The 27,773-nt window shown below is 41.8% G+C and overlaps 1 protein-coding gene and 1 long non-coding RNA gene across 9 annotated transcripts in view; one reads left to right on the top strand and one right to left on the bottom strand.

Moving 5' to 3' along the window:
• SEMA5B (semaphorin 5B) overlaps positions 1-27,773 on the bottom strand; it is a 280,124-nt gene that overhangs the window by 92,019 nt on the left and 160,332 nt on the right. For all 8 annotated transcript variants that reach the window (XM_068195396.1, XM_068195400.1, XM_068195401.1 and 5 more), the window contains 2 exons: positions 27,022-27,121; positions 11,846-11,891 (listed from right to left, as the gene is read on the bottom strand). In XM_068195396.1, the coding sequence (XP_068051497.1) occupies positions 11,846-11,891; positions 27,022-27,121 (146 nt within the window). The remainder of the gene's footprint in view (positions 1-11,845; positions 11,892-27,021; positions 27,122-27,773) is intronic.
• The window catches only part of LOC137476932 (uncharacterized), a 541,698-nt gene continuing 530,357 nt past the window's right edge, over positions 16,433-27,773 (top strand). Inside the window, exon 1 of the long non-coding RNA XR_011000726.1 lies at positions 16,433-16,446. This is a non-coding gene — a long non-coding RNA (uncharacterized lncRNA). The remainder of the gene's footprint in view (positions 16,447-27,773) is intronic.

Here is a 27,773-nt window from a genome sequence, read left to right as displayed (position 1 = left end):
TTTCCATTTGTTTTCTAGCACACCTAGAAAAAAGATCCAGACCCTGTTCCTACTATGATTTTGACATGAACTGCAGAAGCACATGGACTACTCAGCTACATACTGCTAGGCATTTCTCCTGGAAATTAAAAGGCAATTCTGCCCCAGTGGGCCTAAATCAGAGGTAGGGGTGAAACCCAACATGTGGCTGGAAAAAACAGGCAGAAAGAAGGAGAAGGACCAGTGAGACAACAGATATTTGCAATCAGGGAGTTCACATGGTACACAAGCAAGTGTGGTGTAAGCTTCCCAGGATGGTTTGTTGACAATACACATAGATTTTGACCTTTTTACTCTCTGGCTTCTATGGGGTTTGGTGCTCAGCATCACAAACTGTCAGAAAAAGGCCATTTTTGACAGATCACTAATAACCAAGAATAAGTAGGACCTTCCAGAAATTACCAGGCTGGGAAGAGAAAATCAGCAATGAAAAGTTCTCAATATTTCATAAAAAAGATTTTTATTGTTCTATAGCTACATTGTGTATTACATCTCTGCTTTCCTCCACCAGGTGCCTAACGTTCTTGCTAAGCTAATTACAGCCTTCTGCTTATTTCATGTCAAGCTTAACTCCCAGTCTGAGCCTAGCCTGCAGTTCTGGCATGTATTTTCCTTAATCTAAGACCATCTGTGCTTTATGAGAAAGGAACACTTAAATACAGAGAAAGCGAAGAACCAAAAGTGCAGAATTCCCTGTATCCTGTCTCCAGCTCCTCTCCCCAGCATTTCCTATGACGTGTGAAGCCAACATCCGTCCAATCCTAAATACTCTGGAAGGCCCAGATGCAGCAATACTTTTCAGTGGTCAGTGGGGAAATGACAAGCCAAAAAGGACCTCAATCTCCCTCAATTTCTTCATATGAAAAGCTTCATGATTCAAATACCACCACATCCCCGGCAACATATGCAGTGGTTGAGTCCAGCACTTGATCAGTGTAAATCAAATACTTGCCTCGAGAATAACAAGGAGTCAGTTTGGGGGGGGGGAAAGCAATGGGGTTGACTTATCAAGAATCAAAATGATATTTCTCAAGTCTATTTTTTATTGGAAGTGCACTACAATTTAAATCAAAACTGAACTACAGTGTTAGGGACAATGGCTCTCTGCCACTCCTGTACCACCACCAAAATTTCAAGTATTTCTAAGCCCTACTGTCCCCTCGCTGCCCAGCCCATCTGGACACAGCCCCTGCCAGAACCTGACCACTGTGCACGGCATTGATCCACCCCTCTTCCTCCCAAGGCTGGGAAACAGATGCCTTCAGACTCCCTGCTTGGTCTGTCACAGTTTGCCTTGCTTCTGCCTCCTCTTTTCCAACACCAGACGTCCGCACCTGATGCTGTAGTAAGCTCTGCCAAGCTTCATCTCAACAAGGAATGCATTTGCTCCTTCTCCTGCAAAGATGGCTCTGGTGCAGTGTCTTTTATTCCTTCCTCCTAGATCCTCTGTTCTGTTCTCCAGCCTGCACTCTCCTGCCAACCCAGGATTTATTTTATAATTTCCTTCAGTTTGAGTCCTGCCCTTACATTCCCACTTCCACCTGGCTCTTCCCTCACCTCCCCTCCAGCACATTTGCATTTGACCTCTATGAAGGTCAAAGATTCCATAAATGAGTTTTGAGAATATGCCTTATAATTAAGATGAGGGAATACAAAATGATTCTACAACAGGATTAATGCAGCATACTTCTTTGTATTTCTTCCTAACTCCTTTCTGGTGGTTTTCAAAGCTTTCACATTTATCTTCTATTGAAAAAAAATTATTTTTCTTTTTTTTGCCTTGTTATTAAATCCTCAATAACTGATCTCACAGCAAAAGCTACTAAATTTGTAACAATTATAATAGCCACATACATTTTTTTCTCCTGTCACTGTGTTTACCACTATTATATTTATGAACCATTGATCATTCCTTTCTGCCCCATGCATCAAAATTCTCTACTCTGAGGCAACTGCAGTTTGTCTCTTAATATTCCCAGGCTAAGTTAGGATTTTTTTTTTTTCACATTCTTAATGAAGCTTAAATCACTTCTCTCTGGGCAACCTTGCAGTCTATTCAAATGGCTGCAGCCCTGTTAGCGCCTTTTCCTTACTTATAAGGAAGTAAAATACTTTCTTTCTAAAACCTCAAAACCTTGCTTTGTCTCCTGACTGAAGTGAATAATCAATAATTAGTGTATAGAATTCTTGACAGAAAAGTGTTTCTGACGAAAACATATTTTTATTAACCCTCCCCCAGATTCCTTCCAAGCTGTTCTCTTTTTTACACAAATTTGCAGGTTTATTCATATTCTAAGCATTTTTATCTGAAGGGATACATTTGTATAGCATTCTTCCCCTAGCAGACCCCAACTATTCTATTTTTACATTCAAAGGTTTTAATTCCAAATGTTTAGAAAACAAGTCGTGAAAAAGGGGTCCATTTTAAACACATGGACATGCTGAAATTGCCTAATTGCTAACCTAAAAAGAAGAGATGACGATAACAACTGCTTAATACTACATCTACGATGAATTGGAACATGACAATTTTGTAGGCCCACAGTTTTGGCAAATTTCCTATATTTACAAGTGCATATAATCACGTATAACATTTAGATTTTAAACAGAATGCCACATATTTCAGAGCACTTCAAAAGGACAAAGTGTCATTATCTCAGCTTCACATCTGGAGAAAGGAAAGCTCAGACTGGGGATAGCTGGAAACCACCTTACCTCTTCACAGCTGTCTGCAAGTGAAGCAGCCAGCCCATGCTATCCAAACTCTCCTTACAGAGAATGGAGAAAGAGATGTCATTTTCCTGCATGTGCCCTTTCCCTGACTCACCACTCTTGGTCTCTGCAGTCTCAGAATAGTCTCTTACTTGGTTCGTGCTATTGATAAAAATGTAACAGATAGCTATAACCATGGTGTGGTATCTTCTAGATGAAAGAAGCATTTCAGCGACAGTAGAATAACTTAAGACAATTGTTCCTATTAACTGCTCAAGCTGCAGTGGCACCCAGCAACTCATTTATGCCCCACAGCCACATCCCCTCACCCTCTTCCAGTGGTGTAACCCACCCTTCCTTTCTCATTACCCACCCACTAGCAGGCAACCCACAGCAGCTATTGCCTGTTCTTGTTCAGCTGAAGGTTTGCTGCTGATCCTCCTCCAGCCCTGAAGAAAGGTTTCTGAGGATGCAAACTTCCCATCCTTCTCCAGTCAGGGTGGCTCTCCTTGAGCTCAGCCTGGGGAAGGCAGTGAAACCTTGGAGGCCAAAGCTCTTTGAGGCTTTCAAAGGATTCAGGGATTCAGCTGCACCTGCCATGCTGAGACAGGATCAGTATCCTGTGGGAGTGGTGAGCAAACTGTTCCCATCTCAGCTCCCCAGCTCTGGGTGTCTGGTAACAGCTGTGCAGGCCACGTCTGTGACTGCTCCATGGCTCCAGTAATCCCCTCCTATTAGTCATTCAGAACTGCTGCGCTTAAAAGAAGCTGTAAAACACACATCAGCTAAACTGTTACTAACAGAGAAAAGTAGGATTTTTTACCTAGGGAAAAATACACACAGTAATATGAAATGTGTTTACTATAATTTGGGTTTTTTTTTTTTTTGCAAAGAGCTCAATAGTTGGTTTTAGAAGAAATGTGAGGTCATTTGTGGGCCCTTGAGAAATGCAAATCAATAAACAGTCATTTTTTTAATGCTCTCATTATAAATGACTGGATGCTAACAGGGTCAAACTTAATCCTGTGCAGAGAGCCAGTGCAAGGGACATGAATCATTTACATCTTGCTTAAGCTCTGCTTTGAGAACAAAATGTAGGTATTCCTCTGTGTTCTCAGTCTTTAAAAAGCACCAACCTGCTGCTCTTTTTTTTGCAGTAATTGGCCCACGGACTCCATTGTTCATCTTGTAAGATGCCCAATGTGCTCCTTTGTGTTTTCAAGGACTCCTCTCACTCCTGACTTCGCAGCATGTGCTCAGCTCCCACGCCAGGGATGGGTCGGAACGCCGCGTCCCAGGTTGGAGGAGCCCTTTGCCGGCTCAGCAGCGTGCGGGAGCTCTGCGGGACCCATGGGTGGCTCCCCCGCCACAAACCCGGTCTTGCTGAGCGGGGAGACCGCGGGAGCCATCCCCTGGTCCCCAGGACAGGGCGCAGCAGGAGCTCGCGTGTGGAGCTCGATAGGTCACTGCTCCACATCGACTGCTCCTAGGCAAGGTGCGCATCAAACCCATCCTGTGCTGGAGCCCCCAGCCACGATCGTGTCACAGAGCTAACCTGGGCAGGAGCGATTCGGGAATGCCATCTGTGCCTTGCACTACGCCAGCCTGTACAGCTAGCGAATAAACCACTCCCGTGCCGACAAAATATCCCATATACCTAAAGTGATAAGAATTTTAAAAGTATATTTTTGTATAAATCTCATTTTGTATAAATGTTGGCTTAGGTAAGGTGTTGCCTATGACAAGAGGCTGATTTGCCTCTCAGAACATCTTCAGGGCTGGGTTTGCTGACAGCAGCCACAGATGAATGAGCAGGGGACAGCCATAAGGACATTGAGATCCCCCAAAGCCTCCTGGAGCTGCTGAAGTGGGAAGCAGCCCACAGAGAAAAAAGGCTAAACATGCGAACCAAAATATATTTTGCAATGATAAAGAAGCAACATTGGTGTCAGGAAATGGGAAGTCTAAGGAATTTATTTTTCTTTTGATTTTTATTTTTTTATCTTCCCTTTTTAAAGTATGTCTAATGGTCCTGACTGTAAGTTGCAAGAAATAAGAGCATTAGTCTTCATTCCCTACACATAAAATGCCTGACAGGGTTTTATCAAATAAAGAGTCCAATATGCTACTGTTATCAGTAAGTGACTTCAGCAGCTAATTAAATTCTCAGTTTCTAAATCCTGCTCATAATGTCTGCTGACAAAGACCAAAACCCCTGTAGTAATTTTGGCTTCTAGGTGAGGTGAGGCTGGGAAGGAGAGAATGCCAACTAACAAATTACCCAGGGAAGCAGGCTGGCAATCCACAGCTGACATCCATCAGGTAAACTTCACTTTACTGTGTGAGCAGAACCAGGTAGGTCCTCTCTGGATGCAAATCAGCTCTGTGGCCTTCACTGACTCCAGGAAGGCTGCCCTGCTTAAACTACACATCCAAACAGGTAGAGGTCCTGGACCTCCTCTACAGGAGGGCTACACCCTATGTATATGGTCCTCTTGTCTATGGGTACAAATATAAAAATAGATCTGTAAATATATATATATAAGAACTTCCTGTACTATGCCTAAATACTCACTTTAAATAGCAATTAAATTGATTATGACTAGACAGTAGACTCTGAGCTAGTTTAGCAGACCTGTGAATGTGCATATTGAAACATTTTTACTCACTAGAGCATGCAGTATGTTCTTAACTCGGAGAATTCTCAAAAGAAAACTGGTATTTATTTAAAGCTAAACCTGGGCTTAAAGGCTTTGCTGGTTATAAATGGACTCATGAGCTGGGTTCTCTCAGACAGAGGGGATGTTGTGTTCAGAAATCACTCAACACTATGGACTGTGAGAAGAGATTTGCTTTCTCTGCTCTCTGAATTTCAGCTGATGAGTAACATCAGCAGAACTTTGGTTCCCAAGAGCAGATGCTGGAGCCCATCACAGAGTACAGTTCCCTGCAGTGAGGAGCTGGAGAAGTGTGTTCTTGAAGGATGAAGTGTGGCCTTCATTGTCACCTCCAGTCTGACATGCATTATTTTTGTCCCTCATCTCTCATTCCACATAGAAATTTCTCTCTAATATAAATCTTGGGAAGGACGCCTTGCACCTGAAAGCTGCAATCTAGCTCCTGACCATTCGTTTTAAGGAAGGGAATATTCAGGGAGTAGATTTTATTTGGGGACCTGAAACCATAAGAATAAATAGCTGAATTTACCAGAAAGTTTTTCCAGCCAATATAAGCTTTATTATGGAATAGCTTTAAACCCCTAGGCTGAGAGTGAGAGGTTTTAGGTGCAGCTTTGGAAGGTGATTTATGAATAGATTTATATGTTAATCTGTTAATAAAAAATGTTTCATACTGATAAAATATGTGACAACCAGGACTCAGCTATGAGCCACATATTAAAGACTGCATCTGCTCTAGTAGAGGTCTTTTGATTATGTTTTTAAATGAGGGAACTGCACTGGCCTGAAAATAAAGAAATAAATGTTATGTTATATCTAAAAATATGTGCCGCATAATTCAAACACGTATCTGGGAATCTGCAAGAAACAAATAATAAACTGGTCCTGGAATGTGAAGCTTATTCCTGAACATTTCAAAATAGAGTTCCTGTCAGGCAACTCAATGGTACATAAAGATAGGCAAAGTATTTCTACTCTTTCCCAAAATTACTTCCCAAACTGGATTTTAAATTGGATGATAATCTTCACATTCCAACTAGATTAAAGTAATAAATACCTTCAGCAAAGTTGGGCCAGCCCAGCCCTGGGCTAGCACTGAATTATCAATGCCTAATTTCCTCATGATCTTTGAAAGGAAATTTTGAAAAATAGGAACAGCTCTGGCTCAGGGATGTTTCTGCAAGGAAATCTGAAATATAGTACTTTTACCTCTTTTCTACTGGCAAACCCCACAGCACTTTATAGAGGAGTGCTGCCGCCCTATTGCATATGTTAAACACCAGGCAGACAAACTGGGCAGATTGACTTGACCTCAGGCATCCATGGGCAGAGCCAGCAGCACGAATTTGGCCCTCCAAGCCTGATCTGGTGCCTATCCAGCAACTCTTGGGGACGGAAGATTCATCTAACATTTGCAAGTTTTCTGATAAGTGCCAGGGCTTTATGAACATATTGTGAATCCTTAATATTTCTCAGTGAAGTATTTTCACCAGGAAAGATGACTTGAGTGACAGTTTGTGCTGTAAACTATATTACTCACTGTTCCCTGTTGATTTTGTTTATCATATTTTATTCAATTATACAGAGAAAAGCCAAGTTAAACTCTGCCACCTCTCCTCACACTTCTATACACTTACAGAGCATGTTTCCCATCAGCAGACATAAGTGTGGCACTACTGAGCCCTAAATAAGTAGAAAATAATGCATTTAATGCTTCGTTTGATTCAAAGTGCAAAAGACAAAACCTGTTCCCTTTGTTGCTATGTGACTTACTGACGACTGATAGGCAAGTTTTATTATTATTAACTACAGTTTGTTGATACATGCTGTTGATTTACCAGTGATTATGCCACAGAGTTAAAGATCCCTTCAGGGAGTAGCAGGGAGTGAAGTGTGTCTTCAGGAGCAGCTGTGCAGTTTAAGAGCTCCATCTCTGCAGCAGGGATGTTGCTGCTTCTTAGACTGAGGGAAGAAAAACTGGAATAAAACCATCCTCATCAGAAATGCACTGGGTAGGTGGCTGCAGTTTATCTGCTACAGGACACTGTGGAAATGCTTTGTCTCTATTTCAGGTTTGAAAAAATGCTTCTTCTAAAACTCCAACAATATCAGCAGAAAGAAATTTATTTCAATAAGGTTCAGATCATGACTTAAGAGCTGATACTGCCTCAGTATATTGATAAATTATTTTAAGCTTGGTTTTAAATCTTATGCCTCAGTGGGACCAAGAAGTACATCAGGTTTTGCCCTAGTGAGTGGGTAGCACTATCCAAACTGCCCCTATGAATATAGGGGATCTTATTTAGAAAAGTGGAGCCAAATTTCAGAAGCAAATGAAGTTATGTGTTCTGTAGCATTTTTGTGTTTTGCAGTGGAGTACCAGTGGATGTGTAATTGTAGACCTAGGTGGTACTGGACAGTGTGGAACTCCCCAGGTAATCCTTCCTAATTCAGGTTTATGACTACTGGGGAACTCACTCTCTCTCTCTCTGCACTTAATCCACGCTTCAGTTTTTGTCCTTAGGAAAAAAAAATTAAATTGTCAATTAAAACATATTTTGATCTCAATTTTTTTGTCTTTCTTAGGTGAAATAACTTATGTCTTTCAAATAGTTTTGCAATTATTTATCCTTTCACTTATTTATTATTTTACTTGCACTTATTTATTCTTCCATAGTCTGTTAAAATACAGTACAAACTGCTAAAATATTTTAAATACTTGAAATATTACTAGCCTGACATACCAGCACACAAACTTCACAGGGCTGCTTAAAAACTTTTTTGTAAGAGATCTTCCATTAAAACAAACAACTGAAACCAAAATATTTTATGAAATTCTAGCATCTTCTATTACACTTAGCAGATGAGAGTCCATAAGGACAGTTTGGATCCATATAGAAGGGAAAAGGAAAGGAAAAAAAGAAAGAGGAAAGGAAAATTAAAAGGGAAGGGAAAGAGGAAGGGAAAGGGGAAGGGGAAAAAGGATGCTCCAAACAAACAAGGACAATTGTTTGAGATGAGAGAAATCCACATGTAAATGCTCTCTTTTGATGCTTCAGAAAATAACGTGACCCAGAGTATTTGCATGCCAATTAACCACACGTCTGTCTCATTCTCCTTCAGATTTTAGAAAAATGTCAGAGGTTTGTTTTCATCTGAGTGCGAAAAGCTTGGAAATCTTTGTATCTCAAAAAGGTTGCAAAAATAATTTCCTACTCAGTTTAATTGAGAACTAAGAATCCAGGTACAATCAGTGAGCAGGGGGTAGGCATTGTACTGTGATTTATGAAATGCTAGCCAAATACCCTGCTTTTAACACACACCCCAGAATAGCATTCCTTGCTAAGAAATCCCAATCAGTACTGTGAATTTTAAAAATTTTGCTTAAAGGCTTATGTTTTTTAAATGACCCCTCCACCTACTCTATTAATTACCAACTCCAGTACAAAACTGACTTTTCTTTGGCCTCACCATGAAAGCTGCAGATTAGGAGCTAGCCTTGTTTCAGATCCCTGCATAAATTAAACAGCATGCTCTCCAAGTGCACATCATTTACTTGTTCTATAAAATGTCCAGTAACGAGAGTTTACAATACATATAAGACTATCATTTAAGACACACATGAAACAGAGATTTTGTTTAAAAGAGATGCTAAAGATTTAGGGAAGAGTATCCATTTTAAAACTGTGCTTTTTGACTGCTGCAAGAATTAGAATGCTACATGCCAAAGTTTCCAATATTAACAGGTGCTTTTGGATACCCCACCTCAAGATGTTGATTTTCAGTAATTCTTTAACAAGGTGCTTCAGTTTTGGCAAGTAAAAGAGGTAGACAAAATCACAAATTATAACTTCCTTATGGATACTGAAGATCAGCCAAAAATGTTTGTCACAAAAGTATTAACCACCACAAAAGTTCTCACACAACTAAAACTCATTTGGTGAAAAGCTTCACAGGTTCCAAATGAAATTACTGAAACATATTTTGGAAACAAAGAGAGGAGGAGGAAAAATCTCTGAGAAGTTGGGACATTTGGTTTTGTGGAGCAGGAAATGAGCTTGTTCTGCTTCAGTTCTTTCCTCCACTCCACCTACTAGTTCTCATAGAAAAAATTAGTGCCTTGGAGAAACAATCTCAGCAGAACCAAAAGAAAATTCTAAGTGAGGAGGAAACATTGACACATGGTAGACCAGATGAGAGATAAGAAAGGAAAGAATTGGCCCCTTATTATAAAGGGGCCCAAGAGCTGACACATCCCAAAATCAACCTCTCTTCCTTCACTCCACTGAAATCAAAATCCTTCTGTAGGGTAATGCTGTCTTTTTTCCACAATTCTTAATTAATACCTTCCCAGTAAATACTAAATTTTGTCTTTTAGTTTACTGCAATTCCAAGAGAGTAAGTTCCTATCTAAGCCACGTGGCATACCTCTTTCCCACAGGAATTGTGCAGCCTCAGGATACAGCACAAGAGCGCTTAGGAAAAAACAGCTTTATACTTCATCGAACCTTGCTTAGAGGGATACATTCCTCTCACTGCCAGGCTTTGTCCCACAGCCAACATATCCTGATGTCTCCATAGACCGTGCTCCTCATGTTTCTGCCCTCACTTTGTGGAAGTACAAATGAAAGGGAGCAGATATCTGTCAGCACAAACCTGCACCGTGAAGCAGATTTAGCACCACTGGCAGGATGACAATGAAGTTGCATGAGCAGAAATAAATCAGAATACAATCTCGAGATGAAAAGTTATCCCGATTCAGGCCTGACAAGATCCACACTGTATTTTATTTACAAGCAAAGAGGAGATACAAAATGTAAATTAATATTGTGATTATTTCTTGAAGTGCACTCTCACCCCTGCAGAACTAAATGCAAGTTCCTTGCATCTCTTGTCTCACTTTCTGATCTGACCTTTAAAATGATGCACGGTGAAGGGAAGGTGGTGCCTTTAAAAAGCATCATGAGCTTTATGGAGACAAGCCAAGCAGCTACTTAGGCAACCATTAGGTTGGGAAACAATCACTTCCATCATTCCCAACACGTGTGTCAACATAATTCCATGCTCTCTTTGTCATGCAAAAAGTCTTGGCAAAGTAACCGGATACACCCAGAAAGCAGGAGCGAGCTAAGCTCATTATGTTAACCGGAGATCCCACAGCAGCCTCCAGTGCCATAGAAGGAGACTTCCCATGATCTGCAGTGTAGAAAAGGAAACTCACTGCACTGAAGAGGGCCAAGCCTGGCTTCAGAAGTGTGTAAGGGAGATTCACAATTGGGTTTTGTGGAAGGGGATCCCTGACAAGCAGCAGAGGCTGTGTTGATAACAGGCGTTGCAGAAGGTATGACACCTCTCATGACTACCAACTTCCCTCTCCTGTGTGCTCACTGGAAACCTTCCAGCTGTGCTAATACAGCTCTGCAAAAGGGAAGGCACTGCCAAATGGGAGTAGCAGCTTCTCTAACTCTTTATTGTTGTCATTGGTAACTCTAGACTTTGTTTTCCTTTTAAAGGAAGATTCAATGCATTTTACAACCATTAAACATCTTTTCTTCTCTCCAGCTATACTTGTAACTCTTACTAACAGCAAAAGGCTTGTGCACATCAGAATGGCCAGCAATACCACTCTAATGGCTTCTTTGTGTGGTCAGGTACAGGAGCAAGGCCTCTCAGTCTGTCTGAAAAAATGCTGAATGTTTTTTGGTGATCCAACAACTATAGAAGATGGTAAGTATCCCAGAGCATAAGTTAATTTATTTAAAGATAAGCAGCTGCTGTTTTCATTAACAATTTTTTCTTCAATTCCAGATCCAGTGCAGTGAGACTAAAGTCCTAATAATGCTGGATATTTTCAAGTGCCTTCAAACTTCAGCTGCTTTACCTTGGTAAAGGCAATGGTAACATATTTTTCAACCCCTTTTACCTCTTGAATGCTTGCAAGTCCAATAATGGTTTTAGTAATGCATTCAGCAAAAACACAGCTCCTCAACAATCCATGTTCACAAAGGCCTGCAAGGGCTAAAATGAGGATGGATGAGAATAGTAAAACCTTCTCTAGCATGTTGCTGACGTCTCTAAAGAAAGCCAAGGATTTCTACTGTTTGTTGTATTTAAGCCTGTATCAGTCACACTACATGCTTTCTTCCTTAAGATGCCAGATTTTTGGCAGATGCCATTACCACCCAAACACTTAAGAATCAAAACCAGACAGCACCATCCAAGTGGGCAAGTGTAGCAGAGCCCTTCCCCCAGCATTATCATGAGTGGGAAAAAGCATTTGGTTCTGACTCTGTCTTCTCCCTGCTCCACCACTTTGGGCAAATTTACACTATATAGGCTTCTGAAAATGTACATCAAATATTACAGAACTTTCATTAACAAGTCAAATAAAATAAGAGAGTAAAAAGTGAACATACCTGAATAAGAGAAACGTTGTGTAGACTAAGTCTGAAGAGGTAGTTCCTGCATGAACAAGCAGAAAAATTACAAACTATTAGGCTACCAAGGAAGGAAGGGAAAAGTTATTAAAGCAAGTAATAGTTTTTGGTCATTCATGTCTACAAACAAAAGGTTTTCCTGGACTCCTCTCCACAGAATACAAAAGCAGTCCTATGCCTGTTCACTGACTTGTTCATCAGTATCTTAGTGAACCTGGTAACAAAGTTCTGAGCAGGTCCTGGTATTAAATATTCCAGAATCCATACTGAAGAACCACAATGAAATCCCAGCCACAAAGGGCCATTTGCAAACTCTCAGCAGGCTTTAGCTGAGGTCCGTATGGGCTGCAGTCATGTTTTTCACTGAATTCTGAGAAAACTGGGATTGGACAGAAGCCAGCTGGAGCAGAGCTGACTTCCTACTATGCTTCCCCAAGCCTGTTCTTGTGGGAATTCCCATTCAGGACTTCGTGGAAGAGAAGAGAGCAGCAGAATCTCTCTGCACTGAAAATCAGCAGGGAAATCAAGGCAGTGACTGAAGATATTCCCAATCCTCCTGTCATTGTCTCTTCACAGGCAAAGCAAGGGAATTCCTGACAGAAGTCACTGTAGCATGAGATACCATATATCAGCTGAGCTCCTCTCACCCTTCTGAATGTTCATATCCCATCACAAATAGGAGGCAACACATATTTGCATAAACATCCATAGGTAAGGCTTAGTTAACAGGATTTATCTCACATTTTTGCTTGCTAAGACAATGCAGTTACCTGGAATCAGCTGACATATTAAGCTATATGGACTAGATTGTGTGTTTGAGGCTTTTGGTCACATCGAACTTCACATTTTTGCATCCTATCTGTCACAAGGTCTAAAGAGCTGTAATCCTTTTCCAACATCATTGACATCACAATCTCCCAGAGAAAACACATTTATATCATACAAAGAGAATGGAACCATACTTCTGGAAGTGGCTCTGTTTAAATGGTAGAAAGTGCAGCTTTGATTATAGGGGTTCGTCTGCTCTAGAAATGCCAGTATATAGACATTCCCCCACCTAGTGAAAATGCAAGTTCCAGTCCTAGGTCAGTTAGCCCAGAGGAAAGATCCTATAGTGATGCAAAGGACTCTTACAGTGATTAAGGACTCTTCTGAAGAGCCTTCTGTAGGTCAGTACAGCAGCACACCCTGACCAGGCAAAAAAAGTAATCCACACTTCGATAGTGAGAGATTCATGTTGGGTCACAATGACTACAACAAGGCTTGAGCAATTTTTCCTTCTTCTGTTATGTACCACTTGAGTACCATCTAAGCCATAAGCATAGGGTTGCCTGTGTACTTGTCCCAGTTCTATAAATAAATCAAAAGCTCTCAAACGCTGCTGACTGTTAATAAAGGATGGGGACAAGGATGATGGGGAACCTGGGAAGTAAAACTTCTGATACCAAATCTTCAGCTGATATAGCTCTGATTTGCTCTTGACTTGCACCATTGTATTCTGGCACTGGCAACCCAGAGAAGAATGAGACCCAATAGCAATGTCTGAAGAAAATATATCAATGATTATTATACCTCCTGTAACTACACAGAGAGGTATACAGACACACACACACAGAGGAAATCTCCATCCTTTCTCCTAGTTCTGTGTTGTAGATGTCGGCAAACCCAATGGGAAGATTGATGATGTCTGACTTATTTCAGAAGGCTGAATTATTTCTTTATTATAATTATGCTATAATACATTAATATACTATATAAAAGAGGATACTAAAAACTACATGCTACTTTCTCTATCATATCTAACTCACTCACAACTCGTGACCCTGTTCTCCAGATTCCAGACACAGGTGGATCCAATTGGCCATCAGGCCCAAACAATCCACCGTGATCCAACCAGGCAGTCGCTCTAGGTAAACAATTCTCCAAACACATTCCACAAGAGAAAAACAAGGAGCAGAAATAGAAATTGTTTTCTCTTTCACTTCTCTCTGCGCACCTTTATAAAAATCCTGAGAGAGAGAGAAATGTGCTTGCCACCGTTCTGTCACTGAAGATCCAGCAGTTCTTTTGTACAGTCTGAAACCCTATGCTGTCTCAAAGGGCTGCATACTTTCCCAAAAAAATGTTAACTCTCCAGCATCAGACTTAGCTAAAGGTACGTGCAGCAGACCAGAAGCACTAAGCTACACACAGCTAAAATTTCAAAATGAAGCTAAATTCTCATCCAGTGACAGATCTGACCGCTGCCTTGGAACACCTCATACCTATTCACCAAAATATTAATGCAACTCTAGGACATGAGATACCATGGAATAAGCCTTCTGCTGGGAAAGGCCTCCAATCTTACAATACCCTCAGGAAAAAAGTTCTCATAACTAGGGACTTGAAGTTTCTCTCCTGTTGTTAAGCATGCTATTTAAATGCATTGATTTTGGAAGTCTTATAATGCAGATTTCAGCTCCTTGTTCTAGGCTTGCAAAAAGCTGGACAGTTTGACTAGGTAATAAGTTTTAATATTAGTTTTTTTTTTTTTTTTTCCAAATTCAACTAAAATATCTTTAATGAAAGAGACATATCCAAAGGACACAATTTTCATTCCACTCAGCCAAAACAGATGCAGAGAGGGATAGTGTCCATTTCAGTAAAACCAGTCTGTTCTCTCAGAGACTGCCGTTTAGCACCTGGACAAAGCCACTTGGGTGGCTGAGACCTGAACCAGGCAGGAGCATAGTGATGTGAATAGCACAATGATCTTCCAAAAGTTTTATACTAACCTTAGCTCTCTAAGTCTGACCTTGGGGCTTTCTTACAGAAAGAAGGGCTTCCCCATGTTTTTTATCAGCTTGCCTCACCTGGTGTCTGTACAGGCACTGGCAGTTTCTTTCTGTTTGTTTGATCCTTCTCACATCTTACCAGCAGCAATACAAACACCTGTAGGCTATCAGACACCTCCTGACTCCAGATGACCTGCCCAGCTAGAACTGACTAATCTTTAATTAATAACATGCTCTTTTAACCATACTTGTTCTGTAAAGCTGTACCAGGAGTATAATGCCAAAGAAAAACATCTGCTGAATCAGACAGTGCCATTTTTATGAATTGCATTTTAACAGCAATTTCAGTCCAAGAATGAGCAAGATCTCTGAATGACAGGCATGGTTTATTGTAGCTAGAATTGCCCCATTTGTGTCTTTTTTTCTTGCTTGTGTTTGAAGTTATGTCTGTTTAATACCTTACTGAACTATAATTTAGAGCAGCTGAAGGAGTATGATTAAGAAGTATATAAGAACGCTGAGATCTCCACATGAATGCATAAGGTACCTTCTTGGTCTTTTTTTTCCTTTTTCTTTCCCTCCCATCTTCTTTTGTAAGTGAATGCTCGTTAATTCCTTTCTCCCCTAAACTGAACCCACTGGACTAGGCCAGAAGAGCAATTGCCTGGTGCAGCCAGGATATTCTAATATCCTCCTGCTTCTGTATGAAAAGCTGGTACACAAATTTGGAGGGAAAGGACAGCCTTCTTAATTGCTGTCCTAAAAGGTCACACAACTTCACACTATTAAACCCAAGCTTTGTTTTACCCTAGATTTAGCTGCATTTCAGCCATCTCCAGACCAAGTGACTACACTCCTCTGAGTACTCTGGGGCAAATGACATTATGCCTCAAACTAATTATTATTACAACTAACCTTATTTTTCATAAACATCAGCGCCTTTCTGAAAATGCCCATTTTAAAAAGTAATGCCCTGAAGTTTCAGGCAAGGCTGTGGTTTTGTTGCATTAAGACACAGAGTGGGTTGATGATGGTTCCTCTGGAGATTGATTCCCAGCCAATGCCTGTTCAAACAGCCTGAGGGCAGATCCTCTCTGTCATCTCTGATTGCAGTGGGTTATTATTCCCCAGCTCAGATATACAAAGTTAGCTTCTGTAAAGACTGTCCTGCTCTATAAAACCTAGGCTTAAAGAATTTGTCGTCTGAATATATAGAGAAGAAAGAAAAAGATACATCACTCTCATTTAAATTCACAGCACTGATTGGGCAATTTAGCCAACATCACAGAACATATCTGCAGCACAACCAGGAGAAGATCTTCTGGACCATTAATTTATGCCCTAGTCAGGAGAATAACTTGCACCCAAAGTTGGGGCACAGCATGTAAACCTATGCTGAAGTGTCATTTACACTCATGAATAGATGTTGAATCACTTTCTTAACTGGGAGCTCTATCCTGTGTGCATATGAAGAGACTCAAGCTGCAACAGAAATCCTCTACATTACAGTATTTGTTAATTGGCTAAGTAATTTGTATTTGGCTGCTTGTAAAATGATTAAGTGCTCACTGTGCCTGGTACCACAAAACACATACTAGAGCAGCAAGAGAGCAGCTGAGATTTCATTCAGGAAAGGATGTGGAAGAATATACCCACTTAAATCTGTTTGCCATGACATTTCCAATTATTCAGTATTTATTTCATGTAGCCAATAGCACTTTGGGTGAACTTTGTAACATGGTGCCCATGCACTTGTTCACACGTTGCCTGGCCTTGAAACCATTTACTTTGAAGGCAGAGCACTTGGTCTGTGATGCCACTGAGCAATAAAGATACAAGACAAATTTAAGCCTTTCCATTGGGAAGCCACATAATAAGAGTGCCTGAACAAGAGCAGAAACCCTTCGGCTTAGGAGCTCTGAAACCATAAGCATTGCAACATGCTTCAGTCCCTCATTCAGGCCTCCTTCTCAGTGCCTCTTTTCTCTCAGCACTGTACTGGCTGATTAAAAGGCGCTTCCTCCTAATTAAGAGAGAGCAGCTTTTCAGTTCTGCTGTGTTAGATCAAGAGGAACATCCCTGCAGTTGATGGACTGATCATTTATAAATAAAAGGCTGTCCTAGCTTCAGAATTTTTTTTTTTTTTTTTTTTTTTTTTTTTTGCTATTTAAATGAGTGAGGCTTGTTCACATTTCCTAACTCCTCACAAACCAAGCAGGTAAGAAAACCTCTCTGTATTTCAGAATAACCCCTGCTACCAAATTTGGAGCCATGAGAGCCCACATGCTGACCACCACCAGAACCTCTCAGGACTTGGACATGCACACAGAAACCAACAACATGCTGCCTTAACTCAGGTGGTCTCTATCACTACATGTTACACCTGCTCATTTGTTGCTACTTCCCTGCACCTTATAGTAGGTGTGAGTAGTTCCCCCCTTCCTCCTTACAGAGCAGGCTGTCTTAAGCTCCCTCTCTTTCTAGGTAATTACTCTGCTAGCAGAAACAAAGCCAACAGAAGCTGATAATAGTGTTTGATCAGGCATAAAAAAATACACGTTGAGAGAATGTTGTGGTTTAACCTCAGCCAGCAACTAAGTACCATGCAACCACTCACTCACTCCCACCTTCCTCAGTGGGATTGGGAGGAGAACTGGAAAAGGTAAAACCCACAGGCTGAGATAAGAACTATTTAATAATTGAAACAACGTCAATTGTTGTTGTTACAATAACAACAATGAGAAAGAGGGATAAAGCCCAAGAAACACAGGTGCTGCACAATAAAATTGCTCACTCCACCCTGCCTGATGCCCAGCCCATCCCCCAGCAGCATGTGGCCCCTCCTGGCCAATTGCCCCAGTTAATGTACACAAGCATGCTGTTCCAGGGCCTGGGATACTCTTCTGGATAGCTCAGGCCAGCTATCCTAGCCACCCTCCTGGCTTCTTGTGCATCTGCTCCCTGGCAGAGCATGGGAAACTGGAAAGTCCTTGACTTAGCATATGCACTGCTTACCAAAATCTAAAACATCAGTGACTTACCAACATTATTCTTATACTGAATCCAAACCACAGCCCTTTACCAACTATGAAGAAGAAAATAACTCTGTTCCAACCAAAACCAGGACAGGGAAAGTTGAAGAGAGCTGAGTGAGGAGTTACTGTCCCTTTTGGGGACTAATATTGCACTGCTCCTGTCATACAACCATGAAGCCTGGGTGAGGTACTAGAGCCTCAGATAGGCTCATGGTGCTTTGGGAAGAGGTTCCTTGTGTAAATAAAACAAAATAAAATAGACTGTTTCAGTAGATAAATGCTTCCTAATGTCCAGTCAGAACCTTCTCTGTCCCACTTTCAAACCATCCCAGTGCATCCTATCAGTGGATGTCAAGAAGAAGAGATCTGCATTTCCCTCACACTTCCTCTCCTCAGGGTGGGATTGTGCTGCAGTCAGGGTTCAGGTCTGCAAGAGGCTCTCACAACTGTCACAGAGTAGATAATAAGAAAAATAATTAACAGAACAGGGGTCCTTTGGGTGATATGAAACAAGACACGGAATTATGCATATGACAACTAATGCTCCCTTCTGGCACTCCTGGAAGCCACGCGCTGGGGCTGAGCCTCAGGCTAGGAGCCAGCAACTCCTGTCAGCTCTTCCTGTCTTTGCTGCTGGAGGCCTTAGATATACTTTGTACTTGCACACCACATGACAAACACAGCTTAGTCATGCTTCACGACTCCCAAGGAGCTGGTTAGTATCATTCCCCCCCTTATACTAATGGAGAAAATGAGCCAGAGAAAGGTTAAATGACCTTCTCCAAAGCACACAGCAAGCCAGTGATGGAATCAAGATCAGACCCCAGGGCTCTTGGCTACCAAATCTCATGCTAGATTAACGCACAGTGCCTCTATGCAGGTCCAGCTGTGGCTGAACTTTTCAGATGGTTATCCACATTTCGGAACTAGCCAACCATACCAAGAAACCCAGCTCCTGAAGGGTCATTCTGGCCTTTGCTTTCAGAAGGAGTTCATTAAATGTCTGGTCCAGAGTGTGACAATCTGTTTGCAATGTTACTCCAGTGGTTCATTTGAAGCGTGTGGCAAACACTTGCTGGAGAAAAGGTGGAGGACCAGCAGCTACCCTACAAGCTGGATCCTTATTCACTAGTAATTTTGTTTCTATTGAAGAAAAACTTGTCCAATACATCATTCTTCCTCAAAAATCAATAGATGTACAACAGAGAACCATACTAAATGGCAGACAGTAATATGATGCAGTTGCTGTATGAAGCATTGCTTTTCCCAATGCAACATTTCTCAGTTATAAATTCAGCTGGAGCTAGAGAAACAACTCTTAGAAGAGGATCCTTTTGCAGGCAGCATATAATTTGTATTAAACAGCTTCTAAATCAAGCCAGGGGCTCAGCTACTGTTTCTGTGTTGCACTGAAGCCCAGTTAGTACTTCTCTGTGGAAACAAGGATGAAATTCCTCTATATTGCATTCACTGGAGAACTACCATCAGCTTTAATGGCACAGGGCACATGGCATAGCTATGCTCCTTTAGATGCCATATATTCAGGGCCAAGTCTAGGAAGAGTCAAAAGAGGCAGACACAGCTGCAGAACAGGCAGGACAACAGCAAAGCTGAGGCACACTTGGGCTATGCCAATATGCAGAAATCTAGATGGATGGATGCTGCTGGGGAGAGGAGAAGCAGAAATGGGATTGGCCTTTGGATTGACAGCCTTGTCCCCTCTTCCATCAGCTTGCAAAGGGAACAGCAAGCTGGCTCTGATGTCTCTGGCCCTTCTCTTTCCCCAGGGCAGGAGAGGCAAAGCCTCACAGCAAAGTGATTCCACATCTTTGGGGGTTATAGTGTTTGCTATGCTCCTGAGACACTTCAAAGAATGAGGATTGGGATTTTTTTTTGTAATATTGTTTGAATATATTTATCAAATGAGGGTCAATTTCCTTTTTTTTTGTTATGTTTTGCTATATTTCCTTCCCTCTTTTTCACTAGATGAGTTTCTTTAAAACCTCAGAGAACTGAGACAAATTTTCAAAGCGCATGTGTGGGTTTGTTCTTATTTTCCTTGAAGAGTGACTCCATCTCTCAGACCATTATTATCCCACATGCCACCTCAAGTCTTTTTTGACATGTGGCTGACAGCTCCTCTCTTCCTCTCCTATCCAGCTGCAGTCACAGAGCACTTACTGCACCTTGATATGGCTCCAAGATACACAGAGACCTTTGCTCTCTTATTTGCCCATCATTTCAGTAAGTCACAACATAAAATTCCTCTTCTTCTGATGAACTGATTATTGTTCAAATCTTCCCTGGCAGCCTCCCAACCTGCCTACTTAGGCTGATAAACCTCCTCAGTTCTCTGGATGTATTCAACATGATTTGTATGTAAATATTGATAGACTTGGCTGGTGGGATTAAGTTATTGCCCAACAATCCCTTCTCTTTGCTGGGTTTTTATACCTTTGCAGTGGCACAAAACAGTAGGCTTAGCACCTAAACATCTGGATGTAAAGTGGTATGCAAACCACTGTGGTGAGCTGTGCCATATTAAAGTGACACATCTCTACGTTAACCAGAGCAAGAGAAAGTATTCCTAGCAATGCAGAGGAAAATTGCTCTGCAGCCCCATTTTGTGATGCTGTAAAACACATTCTGTCCAAGTCTCCAAGGCTTTTGCCAAAGTATCCTGACCTTGTGTTTGCACCTATCCCACCCTCAGAAATACAATCTTCAAACTTAATTATTCTCAGTGTGTTACTAAAGCAAGTGAGCTTCTTATGGGTGGCTGCTTTCGTGATAGGGTATCACCAATTTTCATTTTATCTGGAATATGAGATATTTTTTCTAGTGAGGCCTGCAATTTGCTGTGTAAAGATGCTTCCTATCAGTCTGTGCTGCATGAAGATTGCCTTTCACACAGCACTGGCTGTGCAGGCACTGGCTGTGAAAGTGCTCAGCCCCACAACAGTGCTGAGGTCACTTGCAGAGAGGTGGACAGTGCTGCCTTGCAGGCAATTTGAAGGACCAGCTGTTTTCCCTGCTGACAAAGATGACAGACCAGAGACTTCCACTGCCTCATCCTCTTCTGCATGTACAACATTAACATGCAAAACTGCCCCTTTGTCCTCCTACAGCTGCAGCTTCTTCTGCACATTGATCCCTTCCAACAACCTGACAGTGTTGCAGTATAGCATTTTGTTTTATTTATTTACTCTGAGTTAACTAAAATTCATGTTCTGTGCTTGAAAAAATGCACAAATTTTAACTAAGAAAAAAACAAAAACCACTTTGAACAAAATTTGGGCCAGGCTTTCAACCTCCCAGAATCCCATAATTACAAAAACTGTCCTTCATCTTTTCCACACCTTTTCCTCTCCTCCCCAAGGGATATAAGTCAGGGACAGCATAGATTTAGGGTATGCCAAATTCACACTGGTTGCAGACCAGCAGAAGAAAGCAAACCCTCTAGGTAAAAAACAGACACCCCAGTGAGGCTTCACCCTCCACACTTTATACAAGGGCTGAGCTGACCTCACCTGGCAGAGTATCAGAGAGGAAAATCTCCCTTTGAACTATCTCAGGCTCAACCAGAGAGGGTAAAACCTGCACTTTAAATCACACTTTTGTTCCCTTTGTGAAGAAACTGTGCACCCCAATTATAGATTTAACTAGCTGCAGTGTCTAATCACAGTTTTCTCACCTTCACCACATTCTTTACATCACAGGTCAAGCAATGTCTTAAAAAAAAAAAAACAAAAACATTTCTGTTAATTTCAGAGACTGATTTGGGGTTTTTTTCCCCTCACATCACCATGTTATCTGCCCCTCTCCAGTCTATGATACGAGGATGCAAATTTAATTAGAGCATTCTTTTGTCTGATAGGAAAAATCACAGTAAGAAGGAAGGCATTTGTTTCTCTCCATTTCTCTGCACTACCTTTATAATCAAAAACATTATCATGCTCTTTGCTTGCTCATGTCCTCATTAATACCTCTACTGGCAAGGTAATTTCTCAGCCCAATGTGACTTAGCAGGGGGTAAAGCTGGCGTAAGACCGTTCAAAAATAGCGCAAAGCCACCAGAAATGGTTCAGTCCATTGTTTCAGAAAAGTATTGAGAAAAATCCTGTAGGCAGATGCTAACAGGGACAAATGGCACACCACTGCTGGCTGTTTCAGGGCAAACCTGTGTACTACATAACTGTTTGCTGTGCCCACGTGGTTGTGCCCAATGTTGGCTTGTTTGCATGTTAGTCTCTCCGTGCTATATGAAACTTGACTTTTCTGGCCATGCTGAAGCCACACTTTCCCAGTGTAAGTGCATGGGACTCACAGGCTTTCATGTACATTTTGCATCTTCTTTGGAGAGCCAAGGCTGGGAGCAAGTGATTAAAATACCAATACAAGAGTAAGGGGTCCAAATTACACCTCTGCCATGGATTTTCCGAGCCCAGAGAAGAGCTTTGGCTCTGTCCACATTAGTCAAGTGCAGACTGAGGTTGTGCAGACCTTGACTGGTATCTTCAGAAAGTGCAGTCTCACTGCAGGATATCTGTGCTCGGCACTGTACTGCACTACTTTTCAGATATGCTACATATTTATGTGCCACAACATCACAGCCTTTTCACAAGGCAGGGTGGCTCTTAATCCCTCTTGGCCTTGGATTCCCATCTATAGTGTGAAATTATTAGTGCTTTCTTGCCTCACTGAAGCCCTGTGAGAATAAATGTTGGTGAGGGGCCCTGATCATTTAGCAATAGAAAGCATTGCTGACAGATTTTATACTCTGTGGATTTGTGGAACTACTCTGACCCAACTGCTGCCACTGAATTTCCTGGTTTGCAAAATGCTTTTTGCCTAGACATTATCTATGGAGACTTAAAGGTTTAGTGGCAGCCCAGATGTGGACAGGATTGAAGTTGCCCAAGGGTAAGAGTGATATTTTCTGACAGGCACAGGTTTTGAGCATTTTACTGCAGTGCTCTGGAGCTTTCTGCCAAACAGGCAGGAAAGAGCCTATGTTCAGCCACAAATCTGCATGTAACCTGGTTCCTGACAGACTAATCTATCATACACCAGAGACTTTCAATAAACTTAGGGTGCCAAACCTTCTGGCTGAGGGTCCTAGAATATATTTACAATTTGCCATATTTCTGTAAGCTGCAACTTGAAGAAACTCTTTTGGGACATCAGTCATTCTACACAGCCTTCAGCTCCTAAGCCTGCATGATCCAGACGTTTTTTAATGCTTTTATACAGTCAGAAGTATAATAGTCAAAAAAGGGTGTGCCTAGGCTGCTTCCCCTGAAACAACGCTTGAAAATTCATACAGCGCCTTCCCTGCTTCCCAAACTAACCATATTGATGCTCCATCCCTGGAAGTGTTCAAGGCCAGCTTCAGTGGGGCCCTGAGAAACCTGATCTAGTGGGTGCTGTATTTGTCCATGGTGGGAAGGCTGGAACTAGATGATCTTTAAGGTCCTTACTAACACAAGCCTTTCTATGACTGTGTGATATCTCCTCCTATCTACTTGGCAGTAACAGGCACATTCAGATCAGCTCTAAATCGAGTATGAAAATCACCTCTGTCCAGCATCAAGACTTGCATCACCTGCAGCTAAGTAATTTTACATTTATTGCCGAGAAGTCTGGCAGTCCATAATGATGTGCACTTTACTTGCCAGTTCTGAGTCCCCGATGCAGCTTTTGCTCCCTACTCTCTACATCTGGGCTCTTGTTGGTAACAGCCAGTTGTCATAAGGGCTCCTGAGCTGCACTTCCCTGTGTGACAGCCATGGGGGATGATCCTTCCCATCTCCTGATGGAGCTGACAGCCCTCTTGGCAGGCAGAACTGAGGGCTTCTGGCCATGATTGCCTTCTGGCTGGTTTTCCTCAGTAATACCTCCACTCACTGTGAATGGCTGACCCTTGTAGCCCTGCCTCTCGCATCCGCAGCCCCATCAGGCTATGGCCCCGAGCTCACACCCCTGTAGTTTCCTTCTGGGAAAAGTCAAATGTTTCCCTTAGGACTTCCCAGCCACTCTCTGTACAGTCATTTGTTTGGGTGCCATCCTCCTGTTGTCCAAGCTGTTTCCCTTCAGCTTGCTGTTGTGCCAGATTGTCACACGGTGTCTCAACCACCCCCCTTCACACCTTTTATGTTGTCCTCACCAGGGAGCTCTTCTGAAGTATGATTTTTGGCCTGCTTCCAAGCAGGGTCTTTCACTTCTTTACTGGATTCTGTCTGTGCCCAGCCAGCAATGAGACAGTCCCAAGGATAAGGCTCCTTGAGGAGGTGGAATATCACAGCCATACCATGTCCCTCTCCACAAGACTCACACTCCCTGGGGCCTGGGCACCCTGCCTACAGCACAGGTGACACAGCAGAGCGCTGCTTCTCCAACAGACAGGTGAAATCACTGTGGCCATATTTTCAATTTTTTTCTCACCAATAATGAGGTCTAGATTATAGTTTTTCCTCCCATTAAAGTAAGCTCAAATGGTGATCACTTGTGCGTAAGACCTGAAAAAGGCACCAAATATTTCAAAACAATCACTCATTCACAGAAAAAAACCCAGTATATTAAAACACTAACACTATATCCAAAACAAAAACAAAACATGTGAACTGTGAGTCAAAATGAAGGTTATGAATTTTTGAAATGTGTGTTTTTATACTTAATGAAATGTGACTCATAATATGGGTAGTGTAATTTACAATGTTCTAAACTATTCATATCCTTTCTCTCAAGTGTTTGGATTTTACAAATGATGTGACAAGTAAATACGTTGCTTAGAAACCATGGTGGGCTTTTGAAACTAATTCTTTTGTTTCTGGGTTTTAAAACTTGGCAGGTGTTTGGTGCAGTGGAGTTATCAAACTCCTCTGGTTTACTCTCAGACAGCAGTCGTTTAAGGAGGGCTCTTAGATAAGGATAAAGCTTAAAAATCTGAGGCTCATGTTATTCCAGCTCCCTGTCTGCATGGCATGTCCTCAATACCTCTTACAGTTTCAGTCACACTGTGTCCAATTCCTGAAACCAAAAACTCTTGTGAACCCCTGGGTTTTCTAGGAAGTATTTTTTATGAAGCTTTGAAACACAGGACAAACTAAGCCAAAAAGATGCTGTGGTGAGGTCATGCTGCTTTTAAATAGAGACAGACAGAAGTAGTCTGAAATAATTTATAACTCTATCATCTAAGAGAATGATGCTAACCAGGAAATTGAGAAGTGGGAGTACTTATAAACGCCACCCTGATCCCAAACTCCTTCCACAACCCAGAATAGCTGGCATTACTACTAATATGATCTACAGCAGCACATTTAAACGTGGTTAACATTTAAATTTAGGTTTCATAAATTACACCCTGCAGAGATGGATAGAGACAGCTCCTATCTCTTTGAGGTATTGTTTCATTTGCAAATTCAAGCAGATGGTGCACGAGCAACTAATGACTCAAAAAATCACCCCTAAAAATAGTCCAGAACAAGGTGTGGATTTATCAGGGAAGGAGGGAACAGAAAATGTTTTACTTCCCCTTCCCATTTCTCAGGCACAGCTCCAGGAACTCAGCGCATCCAGAGCCGTGCAGCACCAAGGACCCACACCCCGTTTTCAAGAATCTCTCCCACCTTCCACAGGGTGGAGCTGAGATGAGAAAATGGGTTCAGCACTCCCCACTTTCTCCACACCAATTATGTGTATCCCAAAAAAAAACACCAAAAAACCACCCTGAGAAATGACATCTTCATTAAAGGTACCCTGCACTGCTCAGCGCAGCCGTGCGGCACCACTGAAACTTTCAGTCTCCCAGTCAGGTGGGTAGAGCTTCATGAAAACTGACTTTTCCAAGCAAATTCTATAAATACTTGTCACTGCTTCCTCATGAGGCCATTCCCTGCAATATAGTGTACCTCCACTGGGAAGCCAGCTTTGCTGTCTCTCCCCTGTTTGTGATGATGTTGTACCCCTGTCTAACCACACTCGTACAGACTCTCAGGGAGGCAGAGAGTCCCTTCAGGACGTGCTGTGGGGTTTGAGGAGGGGTGAGGGACTGTGTGGGGGAAACCTGCCATGCAGCCCAATTATGTAAACCACACATTCCTCAGAGCACTGTGCCTGTGCAGTGCCTGGCAGAAGGCACTGTTCACAGCCATTCCCAAAGCAATGCTCTTCTGAAGTAATAAATATTAATAATTTCTAGTTAAAGATCCCAGCACAAGTAAAGCTGCAGCTTGAAATGTAAAATGTTTCTGTATGAAAAGCAGGAGGGCCTCTGGCAATTTGAACAGCTACAGGAAGGTAAGTGTTATTATTTACTGCACATATACAGGCAGAAAATGTATATTAAATCACACTTCACTTGTTTCTGTGAAGTATAAAACTCTCCTTCTGCTACATATCTTGCTCTTTTCTCTTGCTCACACCATGAGTTCTTCCACCTCTGTTCCTCACGTCCCTGGCCTCTACTGCTGAATACACTGGGAAGAAAGCACTCTCCCTCCACTTTTGTTAATAGCAGAGACTGATACCACAATGTTATCTTAGTGTTACACTTTAACTGATTTGTTAGACCATGCTTACTATCTTTTTTTTCTTTTTTTTGCTTGTCTTATCTGTTTATTATGCAATAAAAATAGTTGCTGTTGGGACTCATGATTCAACCACTTCTGACATATAGTATTTCACTGAAGCATAGCTCTTTTCTCCATTACAAATGCAGCTCTAACTTTGTAAGACCTTGCCTGTGCTTATGTGCTTCCCCCCTCCTCTTGTGACATCCTAAATAAAAATAATGTTTAAAAATAAAGGAAAATATATGATAATTATATACAATGGGCCAGAAGAAAGAGTTGCACCAGAACCCATTGGGTGAGGATCTGACTACATTAGCCAGATGAAGCAAAGAGGTTCTGAAGTGGATTCTGAGAGAAGAAAGCAACCATTCACCTTGGCTTTATCACTCACACAAAGGTGTGTAGGTGAACCTGGTTCTGAGCGAAAGTCTTGCCATGGCAAATAAACCATAAAGTCAAATTCTGTGCTGGCAGAGAGACGATGCAGAATGATTTACTGTAGCTCTTCTAACATCCACAATACTGAGTGAGATGCCAGCATGCTGCTTCATTAACCAGTCATTCTGATTGCATCTTTTTTTTTTTCTTTTTAATTCTAGTAATTTTCTCTTCTTTGCAATTATACTGGATGTCTAAATCCCTCTACATAAATTATGGCTTTCTTTTCAAGAGGGAAACTGGCCACATAAGCTGAATACACACTCTCTGAAGCCAGAACCTGCAGGGAAGGAGCTTGAGCAGCAACCTTAAACTCATCAAAAGATTATCTTTACCTTGCTCCCACAATGAGCTGGTTCCTGTTGGCATCCAGTGCAAGCTGAGAAAAGTCATGCACACCTGGATAGGTGAAATTCGACACCCAGGGCTTCAGATCTGCAATGAAAACGAGAAAGCAGAAAACAGTAAAGCTGCTCCAGAAGCAGTGAGTTCACCTGGACATCCACTAATGGATTTCCTACTGAGTTATCTGTCAAGGGAAGGCTAATTAATGACCTCTTTAAAGGGTTTCTGTATAATCTGATTCTCGGCAGAATGTGCAAAAACCCCACACATAAACACAAGGCTGTCTCAGCAGTTGTTTTCTCATCCACAACGGAGTGTCAGCATTGGTTTCAGAGGCAACAGCACCTCAGTTTTACTAAGTTAAAACTGAGGAAACATCTTCAGTGTCAGGATTAAGTGGTGTAAAGGGATGAGGCTGCCTGCCATAATACTCCCCAGCCTTGCCTTCCGTGCTAACCAAAGGGAAACTGCTGCCTGCCAGAAAGAAAAGGAACTGATGAAGAACCAAGTTAGAGTACTGGTGATAAGCATGCAAGACCTGGCTGCTTCAATGACAGATTTTGCCTTCTCATTCAGGTCTTAGGTTCTCTTCTATGTTTCACTTTACCTAGCATTTCACAGCCTATCGGCTAAATCCTTCCTTCATTTTTGGATGGTGGGATGTTGGGTGTCATCACAGCATCTCTGTGGCTGAGCAATTGCACAGGTTTGAGACTGGCTTTATCAACTGCCTTGGATTTGG

The sequence above is a fragment of the Anomalospiza imberbis genome, chromosome 7 (assembly GCF_031753505.1).
Source record: "Anomalospiza imberbis isolate Cuckoo-Finch-1a 21T00152 chromosome 7, ASM3175350v1, whole genome shotgun sequence".
Lineage (NCBI taxonomy): Eukaryota > Metazoa > Chordata > Aves > Passeriformes > Viduidae > Anomalospiza > Anomalospiza imberbis.
Note: the sequence above shows the minus strand (reverse complement) of the source record. Positions and strands in the feature narration are given on the sequence as shown.